This window comes from Cornus florida, unplaced genomic scaffold (genome assembly GCF_030987335.1).
Source record: "Cornus florida cultivar Cherokee Brave unplaced genomic scaffold, ASM3098733v1 CherokeeBrave_3.0.0_Hap2_Chr08, whole genome shotgun sequence".
Classification (NCBI taxonomy): Eukaryota; Viridiplantae; Streptophyta; class Magnoliopsida; order Cornales; family Cornaceae; genus Cornus; species Cornus florida.
In genome coordinates, this window is record NW_026775578.1 from 20,839,635 (window position 1) to 20,852,241 (window position 12,607).

General features: G+C 34.5%; 2 protein-coding genes across 2 annotated transcripts; one reads left to right on the forward strand and one right to left on the reverse strand.

Moving 5' to 3' along the window:
- The first annotated feature begins 765 nt into the window (after positions 1-765).
- Positions 766-4,003, forward strand: LOC132270677 (uncharacterized). Its single transcript, XM_059771866.1, has 2 exons — positions 766-3,388; positions 3,686-4,003. The coding sequence occupies exons 1-2, from the start codon at positions 1,038-1,040 to the stop codon at positions 3,771-3,773; spliced, it is 2,439 nt and encodes an 812-aa protein (XP_059627849.1). The 5' UTR covers positions 766-1,037; the 3' UTR covers positions 3,774-4,003.
- Positions 4,004-10,542: 6,539 nt separating this feature from the next.
- Positions 10,543-11,945, reverse strand: LOC132270680 (germin-like protein subfamily 1 member 13). Its single transcript, XM_059771868.1, has 2 exons — positions 11,771-11,945; positions 10,543-11,598 (listed from the first exon to the last, which is right to left on the reverse strand). Exons 1-2 carry the CDS (start codon positions 11,886-11,888, stop codon positions 11,054-11,056), a joined length of 663 nt encoding a protein of 220 aa, XP_059627851.1. The 5' UTR covers positions 11,889-11,945; the 3' UTR covers positions 10,543-11,053.
- Between the last annotated feature and the right edge of the window lie 662 nt (positions 11,946-12,607).

The window sequence follows — 12,607 nt, forward strand, 5'->3', positions numbered from 1 at the left end:
AATTATTGTTTTATACCCAAACATATATACATGATGGAGAATTAATTTTAGATTAATTCAATTATGATCTTTAAGTCTGAAAATAAAATAATATGTTTTATTATGTATATAAATTAAAAAGATATTTTCTATGAAATTTCGAACTATTAAGTTTTTGAGATCGAAATGGCTTAAACTTCAATCGACAATTATGAGTATGTGTGTATAATGTTAAATGGATAAATTAATGATTAATTAGTTACTAACTAATTTAATATTTATATTATGTGAGTGTTAGTAGCTACCAAAGTGGCCTAACCATAATAGTCGATGAATATTAATTTTAGTAGTAAATATAACTTAATGATGAATTAATTTCTGTCTAATTTAATATTCATATTATGTGAAGATTGGTAGCTACCAAAGTGACCCAATCATATTATGTGAAAATTGGTAGCAACTAAAATGACCCAATCATAGTGATTAATAAATATTAATTTTTGTAGTAGACATAATTAATCATAAATTAGTTACTATCTAATTTAATATTCATCTTATGTAAAGGTTAGCAACTACCAAAGGACTTAACCATAATGGTTGATGAATATTAATTTTAATAGTGTAATATTTCATAAATTATAATGCTTATTATTTTTTTTGTAAATATTGAGTACGTATTCACTAATAATAAATGAACATATTTTATTTTAATTAACACTATTTTTTATTTGATAAATAAGTATGTATTCATTTATTATTCATCCATAGCAATCAATGGTGCCAGGATATTGTAAAGGAAGGACGCAAGTATTGTCCCTCCTCAATATAGGTTTCCAAATTGGATTTGGATTAGCGGAGGAGAAGGTTCTGTTTCCAAATTGGATTTGGATTAGGTTTTGCCCTTTTAGTTTGGATGTAAAATTAGATTAGGAATCTAATTTCCTTTACTAGTATTGACCGTATGGATATAAATACAAAATTAAATCCCCAAATCCTTGAATTTGTTCCCTTCTTCAACAACCGCAACATCAACTGCCCTACGATAAAACCCTAATTCGATGGATCCGGGAAAGAAGATGAGATTGACGATGATGGTGGAGAAGGAGGAAGCACCAGCGTTTAAGGAGGAGGACGAGGAGGTAAGGCAAGTAATTTACATAGTTGCTCAACTGAAAAATTCTTCTGTTTACTCCGCAGCAATATTTAAATTAGAGATAGAAATCGATGAAGAAGTAAAAGCTAAAGATCGATTTGTTGTGTTTAATCGGAAGGAGTATGTGGGGTATGAATCTCCTCCACGTTTAGGAGATGTGTCTTGTGATATGGTGTATAACGATTTATACCTAGTGTGTAGTTATTCGAAGCTTGGCGGTAAAGGCGGCGGCCAAATCCGCCAAGCTCCTGTTCATATATTCGACACTGTGAATGAACGACTCTTTGAGTTGTCAAACTCTGATCGAGTTGTTGCACCCAAACCCATGCCCGTAGTTATGGCTGTTGGAACTCAACTTTATGTGTATGGGCAATCCGTGGGAACTTCATTGAATGTCCCATTGCCCACACTTGAGAGCTTTAGCTGTGGAGACCTGGAATGGGATTCACAATTACCACCTCAGTTTGATTTGCCTAAATGTACCAGCGTTGAAGGTTATGCTGTTATAAACAATTTTCTGCTCCTTTCGGTTGAAGATTTCAATGGTGTAATTTCCCGTAATGAATTTTTCTACTTGAATTTCTCTAATTCAAACTGCAAGTGGGAAAAGTTGATCTTGTCGAAAGATGTATACTATCCCTTCCATGGAAAGGCTGAGTTCATTGATGGTGTCATTTATTCCTGCAATGGAGCCTTGTCTGTATACAAGGTTGATTCATGTTCTGACGAGGAGGGTCTACATATATCTCCTCCTCAGCTAGTTGGATTTCCCAAGTTTGCATCCCCGCCTCTGGATTGGTCCGACTCCGTCTATTTCTCCTTCTGCTTTGCATATATGGGGATTGGGAAGAGATTCTGTATCATCAAGACTGGGGACTCGGGGTGTATTGGTGATCAACAATACGTGGCCATATCTGTAGTTGAAGTTTCTGATGATCTGCGGTGTCTAACTACCCTCACTTCCACAATCTGCCCACTAAACGTCAGTGGACTCTACAGTGACTTGATCCTCAATTCTTGCTTTGTCAAGAAGGAAGTTCATATGTGTTTGAGAAGAGCCTCTTCATCTCAGTACAATAAAACTCTAAAAAGCAAGAGAGTTCTTCCAAATATTTCAAAGGAGAGAAAGAAGATGAGATTGACGAAGATGGTGGAGAAGGAGAAACCACAATTGCCGATCACGATTAAGAATCCGCGGGAGGCGAGGGGAGTAATTTACATGGTTTGCCAATTGAAAAGTTCTTCTGTTTACTCTGCTGCGATTTTTAAATTAGTGATGGATATGGACGAAGTAAACGCTGAACGTCGATTTGAAGTGTTTAATCGGAGAAAGTATTTGGGCTATGAATCTTCTCCATGTTTAGGATCAGTGTCTTGTGGTATGGTGTATAATGAATTATACTTACTGTGTACTTATTCGCAGCTCGACCTTCAGGGCAGCCAGATCCGCCAAGCTCCTGTTCATTTATTTGACACTCTGAATGAACGAGTCATTGAGTTGCCAAAGACTGATCGAGTCACACCGAAACCGTTCCCCATAGTTATGGTTGTTGGAAATATCGACCTTCTTGTTTATGGGCAATCTGCGGCAACTTCATTGAATGTCCCATTGCCAACTCTTGAGTCCTTTAATGTTGGAGTGGTCAAATGGCAATCACAATTACCTCCTCAGTTTGATTTGCCGGACTGTACCAATGTTGTAGGTTATGCGGTTGTAAATAATTTTCTCCTCATTTCGGTTGCAGATTTCAATGGTAGAAATTCTCATAATGAATTTTTCTACTGGAATTTCTCTGGTTCTAATTTGAAGAACAGCAAGTGGGAGAAGATGATCTTGTCAAAAGACCAAAAAACTATATACCATCCCTTCTCTGGAAAGGCTGAGTTTATTGAAGGTGTCATTTATTTCTACAATAGAGGGTTGTATGCATACCGGGTTCGTTCCTGTTCTGATGAGAACAATCTACGTATATCTCCTCCTCAGCTAGTTGGATTTCCTGAGTTTGCAGCCCCACCTGGGGATTGGTCCGACTCCATCCATTTCTCGTTCTGCTTTTCATATACGGGGATTGGGAAAAGATTCTGTATCATCAAGACTGGAGACTCAGGTTGTACTCCCGATCAACAATACGTGGCCGTATGTGTAGTTGAAGTTTCTGATGATCTGCAGTGTCTAACTACCCTCACTTCCACAATCTGCCCGCTCAACATCAGTGGACTCGACAGTGACTTGATCCTCACTTCTTGCTTTGTCAGGTAAGTTCCATGCTTGGCTTAATTATGTGCCTGTGTCTACTATCTCCTCTTTCTTTATTGTGTCATCAATTATACTAATACCAGAGGGTCTCTATTAATTAGAGGATGTAATATTCCTGCATGCTATTTGTATAAATTAATTATTGTCAGTCAATTTTAATTGCATTCTTTTGTTCAACAATCTATTCCTTATGGAATCGTACGCCTCTGAACTACTTTTTCAAGTATCTCCATAAAGTTTTTATTCTATGAAAACTTCTCTGAATCATGTCTAATGCATTGACATCATACTTGTAGGATGGAAGGTCATAAGTATTTCGTAAGAGCATTACAATCAGGAGGAGGAGGCGGAGGAGGAGGAGGAACCAGTGCCGGTCATGTTTAAGCACGTGCACGATGCAGGGAAATGTGTCGTTGAAGGAAGATCTCTCTTCAATGATCAGAGCTGAAAGAGCAATAGAGGGCATCCATTTCACATGAAGACCCGCGATTGTAAATATGTTCAGGTTCATATGTTTTGATAGGAGTCTGTAGGTTGGAGTAAAAGTGAAAATGAAACATTCTGCCACATTTTTCAGATAATGTTCATATTAATGGAAGATGAAATTAAATTGACACGATTTTGTCACCTTTTTTCTTTTCTTTTCTTTCATTTATTTATTTGTTTTTGTGTCGTGACAAATAACTCATTATGAGAACTTGAATCCTTCCGGGACGATTTTTAAATTGGTGATGACAACACCCACGAAGTTTAGCATGAAACTTGGCAGAAGGTGTCTGGGCTTGACTCCCTTTGCTGTGTACTTGTGAACCTTAATTACAAGTCTCCCCCAGCCTTTTGTATCTACGTAGGTACATTCACCAAATAAGGGGAGGAGTCAGAATTTTAGTTTGGGGAGCACAATATCAAGAAAAAAAATTATTTAAAAGATTAGAGGGAAAAAAAATTATAAAAAGGAAAAAAAAAAAGTAAGAAAAATGATAACTTAAAAATGAAACAATTAAAATTTAATTTAATAAGAAAAATTTAACTTTTTTTCAAGGAGTTTGAAGAATAAATTAGGAAAAAATAAGAGATAATTTTAAAACTAATAATTTTAAGGGGAATTTGAAGAGTAAATTAGGATGTGAGACAAATAATCTATGAATCAGATCCATGTGAATTGGATCGAATCGCTATACCACAGATGGGTAATGGATTCAATTGAATCCGTGTCTCACGAATTGGACAGATTTAAAATTCGATCTGATCCGTGAATACGATCAATTCAATTAGTGAGATATATATATATCTATACACACACACACATATTCAAATAATGTATTAGTTAATATAGTTAGTTAATGATAATTTATATATATGAATTGATGTTGATAAATTAAAATTTTAATCTATTGGGTTATGGTTAAAAAATAAACAATATTGGACAATTTAGTAAAAACCTTCATCCGCGAATTTGATCCCTCGTATTACGGATCCGATCTATTATCCCACGGAGCGGTGGCAGACAAAGATTTTTCAAATCCGTTGGGAGTGGATCCAATTAGGATTGATGCCTAATCTGATCCAATCCGTAGTCACCCTTATTAATTTCAGAGACACCCCGGAGGTTGGACAAATATCACATTGAAACACTTGTACAAAATTACTATCACTTAAATCCATTTTTTTTTTTTCGACACAGTTAAAAAGGTGCGAAAATACAAATTTGCCCCTAATTTTTTAAATGCTTTTTATTCCAAAATATCAACAATGTAAAATGACTATTTTGCTCTCACCTACCCACTCATCTCTTGAGATACCCTTCGAATCCGAGACACGGGTTGATCAGGCCCAAGCCCGAACCCGAGGGAATATCAAACAATTAATATATAAACGAACACAGAATATAAAAAATTTAAGAAATAAACAAAGCTGAAAGAATTACTAATATAAAATCCTCAATCATCAATGACCAAAATAATCCAACTCTCCAAAACTTCCAAGAGTACAACTCGGTAATCCCTCAAGTGGACCTTTAAATAAAAATCCCAACTAAAACTAAAAACAACTGGAAATAAAATCCAAATCCAAAACATGGAGTGAAATCCTACATCGTCGGTAGATTGAATGATCGTATCTGCTCAGCTGAACAAGCCCTAAGACTGGAACCGTCCGATACCTGAAAAATATAAGAGTGGGTCAAGCCCACGAACAAGTTCTATTCTAACTGCAATCCATACAGTGACCCGATACGCAGATACACCATAGATATCTCAACAATAGCTATTTAGTCTATACATATATATATCCACACTAAGGGACATTCACTGGACTATATAGGGGGTTTCAACCTGAATAGAAGGCAACATGCAAAAACGCACCTAAGTGGGCATGAGTACCTAAGCCTAACAGGGTATACCTCAACCTATCATAGCCAGCTATGCATCCACTGCATATACGCGCCTTAACCATCGATTTTGAGACTCAAGCTCATATCGTAGTACCATAATCATATATTTAAAGTCCATCCAAAACCAGAATATGTCATTCAATTCTTTGTTGATCTGACATAAGACTTATAATCCGGTTAGCCACTCAACTTACTCAGTCGATTTGACTTAACCGCGAATAACAATAAATTCAGGTAGTCATTCAACTTACTCAGTCGATCTGACTTAACCATAACCAACAATTAATCCAGATAGTCACTCAACTTACCCTGTCGATCTGACTTAAATAAAATTAGGATTCAATATTTTACAATCCTTTCCTTTAATCCAATAGGGTAGGTCTTAGCATTTTGATTTAAACCATCCCTAGTATGCCATCGTTCTATACTGGTGCATACAATCCACAACATCCAGATAATTAGCGGAATTTAATATAATAATTCAGCAATTAAAGTCCAGAACCATGTAAATTACAGACCATAAATAATAGTATAGCAATTTAAGTCCAAAACCATAATCCAAGTAATTGCAGAATGGTGTTTAACATTTCAGCAATTCAAATCCAAACCTTAATCCATGTAATTGCAGAAAAGAATTTAGTATTTCAACAATTAAAATCCAGAATATGCATGGATCAAATCTAATACACAAATGACCCTATTGCACATCCGAAATAAGAATTATAATCCTACTATATTCCGATAAATTGCTAAAATTAAATTAAGTAATTAAACTCCTTCCATCCGTTAACAGCATGCAAAGTTTAATACTTTTCTATTGTTCCATCTGTTAGCCTATAGGTATAATTTATGCCATATGAGGTTTTAATAATTCACAAAATTACATTCAAAACCCTCAGTACATTTCCAAAAACATTTCATACCAAACTAGTCCCAAATAGTGCCCAAAAGTCCAGATTTTACGAAAATACGAGAGCTTGTTCTTAAACCTGTAAAGCAGGCTCCAAACAACAATGGAGTAGGCTCCATCACTCCACCAACAAACCCACACGGAGCTCACTGCTCACATTATCTTTACAATTCTTTTCATCTCAATTCCAGTCCATCAGACAATCACGTGAAGGAACCAAATTCAAAGAACATTTTGCCCAAAAATTCAAGTGGGTCCCACCACATTATTACAATTTCACTCTCTTATCTCTTCGGCCAACCTGCTGTCCCATTTCTTTTTCACTTTCTCCACTTCACCCATCAGCATAATATATATATATACACACACACACACACAATGTAACAAACCAATTTCAAACCCATTATCCATCTCCAATGGGACCCACACCAAAATTATTACAACCTTTCTTTTCTTTCATCAGATCAGCCCACGTGAATAAACCAAATTCACTACATAAATGACATCAAGTGGCGGACCCCACAAGAACTCATTACCATTTCTTTATCCCATTTTTCTTCACTCTCTCGGCTGCCAGCTGGTTCGCCACCAACATTATATATATATATACATATATAAATATATATATATATATATAATATGTAACAAAAATATTAATTCAATTCATTAAATATCTCTTTAGTAGACCTCACCAAAAATATATATCACATCCATTTTTATTTTTCTTTTCAGACAAAACATAGATATAAAAATAACTACTACTTCTTCTTTTTTAAAATAATAATATAAATTAAAATATAAAAATCCAAGTTATCACAAGATGCATTGCACATATCAATGCCACATTATGCCCTCTCTGCTCAAAGGAACCAGAATCCCACGATCACTTGTTTTTCAAGTGTTTCTTTTTCCAAACCCTTATGGGCATTTATTCAAATGTGTTGTGGGTTCTATATCCAACCCTCCACCTGGAATGATTTGATAACTTCGGCATCTCACCACTGGAATGGAACCGTGGTGTTTTCAGTAAATCCATTTCAAAAATGTGTCTCGCTTCTCTGGTATACAACATTTGGACTGAGCGTAATCGTCGTATCTTCAAGAAGAAGTCCTTATCTACCAATTCAATTCTCCATTTGACACTGCAATCAGTAAGATCCAAACTCCTCTTTTCCAAATTTCTCATGACATGCAACCATCCCCCGCAGAGTTGCAAATGAATGGGAGTTACCCGATTCCACAATCCGGCCACCGCGAAAGCCACCGGACGCTACTATACGTTGACAGCCGTCGACGGAAGTTAGAGTCATTCTCCATGATGACCGGATGTGAGAACTTTAGTAACAGCTATGTAACTATTTTTGGTTTCTAAGCCTTGTTGGCCTTGGGCTGGGCCCTTATTGGTTGTTTAGCTTTTGGCTAACTATGATGTGGGCTGTGTATGTACCCTTGTTAATATTTATAAATTTACTTGAATTTTCAGAAAAAAAAAAAAAAAATTACTCTGCATAGTTTTACTTAACTGTCTATGTTTATATATACATATACATATATATATGTATATCTATATATATGGATTGTACATATATCTATTAACACTGCCAAATACCTCTAATGTATATATACATATACACGTATATGTGCCCTTGTCCTGTATCTGGTACTGGGTTCTGAACAGGATGCTTAGCCTACCTGAGTTAGTGCTGGAACTAGGATAGACTCCTCATATACATATACATATACATATACATACAAATAGTGCCAAGGCCACTGCAGTTGTGAAGCATGCCATTAGCCATCTCTATGTCATTTTGGATAATGTGTACGGAGCTTTTCCTAGTTTAAAAATTGGGGTACACTCAATGCGGATCAATAATATTTACACAAAAATTTTACATTATTTTATAATGATTTAGTATTAATTTTTGAGGAAAAATCATAAAAAACCCCTGTATTTATTCCAAATAATCATTATCAGACAACTAGAGTACTAGCAAAAGTGATACTTTACCCCCTTTTGGTGATGAATCTGTTAGTTAATTATGTTGTGAAATCACAAAATTGATTTTAATATTTTAATTTTAATTTAAAATTGATTCTTTATAACAGGTTGTACTAGCAATATCCTTCTTCCACAATCAATTATCACAAACCCAATTTCTTCTTCCTCAATACTGTCCAAAAATTCACCCAAGAAAACCCTAGAAATCGTAGTTCAGAGCCCCTAAATCTCGATCACACTCACAAACCCTAGCATCACGACCTTTCATCTTCTCTTCTCTAAGCACTGAAGACCTTTCCTTAGTCACGCTCTAGATTTTACACTTATAAACTTTACCAATATAACACGTATATAGCATGAGGGTATTGATGGTATTTCTCAATTTTAATTTTATTTGCCTTTTTTAAAATGTTAATTATAATGGCCATTTTTGTAAATGTAAAATGACAGTGACTGAAAATGAGCCGAAAAGGATTGTCAGGGGGTCAAACTGCACATTTCTGATAGTTGTGGTACTAATTTGCTCGATTTTGTAATCCAAGGAGATAAAATACTGATTTTTGATTGTTGAGGGGGGTTTTATGCTTTTTTGCCTATATATTTATATAAACCCAAACCCATTTTGCAATTTTTTTATTTTAAAGGCAAATCAAACCCATTTTGCTTTCTATTTGTATAGGGAAGTGATAGGGGTGTACCATTTTTTGAGGGGCAAAAATTAAACTTGTCAATACACAATATTTTTTATTTTTTTTAATTAAAAATAAATACTTTAATTTTAAGGTTTAAAAGATAAGTGTATATTGATTCCTTGTCGTCAAACCGTCAATCTAAACCTTTTTGTAATATTACTATAACTTCTATCTACATGCACGATATAAAAACCTCGAGGGTAATTTGTGTAATTTACCCTAAATTTTTTTTTATTAATGGTCACCAGGTGCCTTTAACCTTTTACTCTATTTTGACTAACTACCGCAATATTAACACAGTAATTTTTTTTTTTTTTTTTTTTTTTTTTTTTTTGTCCCTCGCGTCTGCAAAAGTACCACCTAGTCAATAAATTTTTATCTTTAATATTAATAATTTGGGAGCCATATATAAACTTTATGATTTAAAAATTAAAAGAAGGGGGACTGTAATTCTAATTTTTTTTTTTTTTTTTTTTTTTTTTGTCCCTCGCGTCTGCGAAAGTACCACCTAGTCAATAAATTTTTATCTTTAATAGTAATAATTTGGGAGCCATATATAAACTTTATGATTTAAAAATTAAAAGAAGGGGGACTGTAATTCTAATTCGTGAAAGCCCCATCCAAAGAAGAAGAAGAAATCACGTTTGATCCTCACCAAGTTTGTCTATTTCCACGGTTCCACCCCTTGAGTTAGGGTTTTAATTTGTCACAGTTAGGGCTTATATTCTCTACAATCTGCTATGTGAGGGCAAGACCATTGTAATCATACAGTTTTATTTATTTTTAAAAAATCATAATATCTTACTAATTTAATGGACCTTGTTCAGTTGATTGAAAAAATTCATAATATAAATTTTAGCAGTTATATTTAGATTGATTTTTTAGAGCCTTAGAAAAGAAATTAAAAAGTGAGTATACTAATAAATAAAAAAAAGATCAGAGTCCCAACTTTTGAATTTCTTGTACACTATCACAATATGTTTTCTTTATTTTTCTCTCTCTCCGGAGCAATGGTCGACAAACTAAAAATACTAATGACCAAACCCATTGTAGTGTTGATGGAGATGTTGCATCTTCTGGTATCAGTAAAAGGACCAAGTCCATGACTTTTCTCTCTTATATCAAGTAATTATTATTAAATCATAGAGAAGGTGTTACTTTAGTCTTTAGTAATATATGATCTATCAATCATGTTTTATAGGATGGATTTCAAAAGGTCAAAATAATGAGCGGTAGCTTCTTGAAGCCAATATTGCAAAGTTGAAATATTTATGGAGATAAGCATGCATCTCAGTATAAATACATGACATGAGTTTCTTTTAATAGAGTCAATTAGTTGTGTACTTCCGATCCAATTAAGAGGTAATCTTTATTTTCCGAAAAAAAAAAAAACAAAACAAGTGATAGTCTTTGGCGTATATATATGTATCTTCAATTCAATTATGAGCCTAGTTATAGTTAATAAATTATCTATAAATTGTTCAGGTCAATATGGTCAAGGAATATGCTGAATGCGAGTGTTAAAACTCAGGCAATTATATTATGTGAAAACCATTGTATTATTATGTGAAAACCAAAAGTACATAACCAACCCACTCATTTTAGTGCACAATATGATATCTGCTTATTTTACAAACCAACCATTATTTTGGTGTAATTGTTGTGAAATCAGAACTGGGATTGAAGATAGTCAATAACCTTCTTGTCCACTTGGAAAGCCTTGGTGAGAACATCAACAGAAATGGGTGGGTTCGATCCAAACACGGCGTTAGCAATGGTGATAACTCCCGGGTTTTGGCTGCTCAGGCCGGAAAAAGATACTGCATTAGTCTTTCCCACGTTGAATTGGAAGTGAATGAGACCAATTGGGAACACAAAAACATCTCCAGGATTCAGGACCTTGGTGAAGAGACGATTTTTTTCACCATTAATATTGGAGGTCACAAACCCTACATACAGAGTGCCCTCAACCACAACCAGTACTTCAGTTGCGCGTGGGTGCGTGTGGGGTGCGACCACGCCCTTGGGTGCAAAGTCAATGCGCGCTAAGGATACACCAAGAGTGTTGAGTCCTGGTAGCATATCAACAGTCACGGCTGTCACATTTGACCCAAATGGATTGTTTGTGTTTCCAGGAATATTAAGCCCTGGTAAGAAGAAATCTTCGGCTTTGGCAAGCTTTGGGTCCTTGCAGAATTTCCCATTCACAAACACTGCACCCAAAACAATAGCAGCCGTTAACATTAATTGAGCTCCAACATGCAATGAAACATATGGACTATATGCTAGCTATTTTACCAACAAAATTAAAGCATGTATGAGAAAGCAAAAAATAAGACTAGGGGATGCATATATATATATATATATATATATATCCATACATACCAGCAGACTTCATATCATCAATAGCAACACAGAAGTCCTGGAGAGGGCTTGGGTCAAATGCATATGAAAGTGAGAATTGAAGCGCCAAGATGGCTACAAGGAAGTGAATGGCGGCCATCTTAATTTGGAGTGAATAATATATATATATATATATATATATATATATATATATATATATATTGTTTGTAGGATTGGTAATTGGGTGAGAGAGAGGTGAGAAATGTAGCATGGCAGAGGTGGGTATTTATAGATAGAGATTAGGAAGACTTGTCTTTGAGTGAGTACTACTAGTTCGTATTTTTTAATTTCATGGTGGAGTAATTCTCGAACTACTACGCATATCATCCACACACCACTGACTCTTTCAATATATTGAGTCGGTCATTTTTTTCATATCACACTTTCCCCCTTGCTGTTTCTCCTCCTTCTAGATTCATGTTCATGTTTGAGAAAAAATATTAATTCAAAGTACAAACGTGGGTTAATTGAAGTCGACATTTTAACCCCTGATGGGATTATTGGATGGAGCTAAACCATGCCCTTAAATTCCAACCCATTTACCTTTTCAAATCATTATGTTTGAAGTTATAATTTTTAACAAATCAGTAATTTTTTTGACAACTCTTTAAAAAAAAATTTGTTTATCTTTAAAGCTTCAAAACATAAGAGAGAAGAAAGAAAGAATAATATCAACTATGAAAAAAAAAACAAAAAATATGTATTTATATTTGGATAAATTATAAAGGAAAAGACAAGAAAGTTCTTGTTTGATTTTTTTTTTTTTTTTTTTTTAAAAAAATTAATTTAACCAAGTTACTGTCATACCCTAATGTTAAG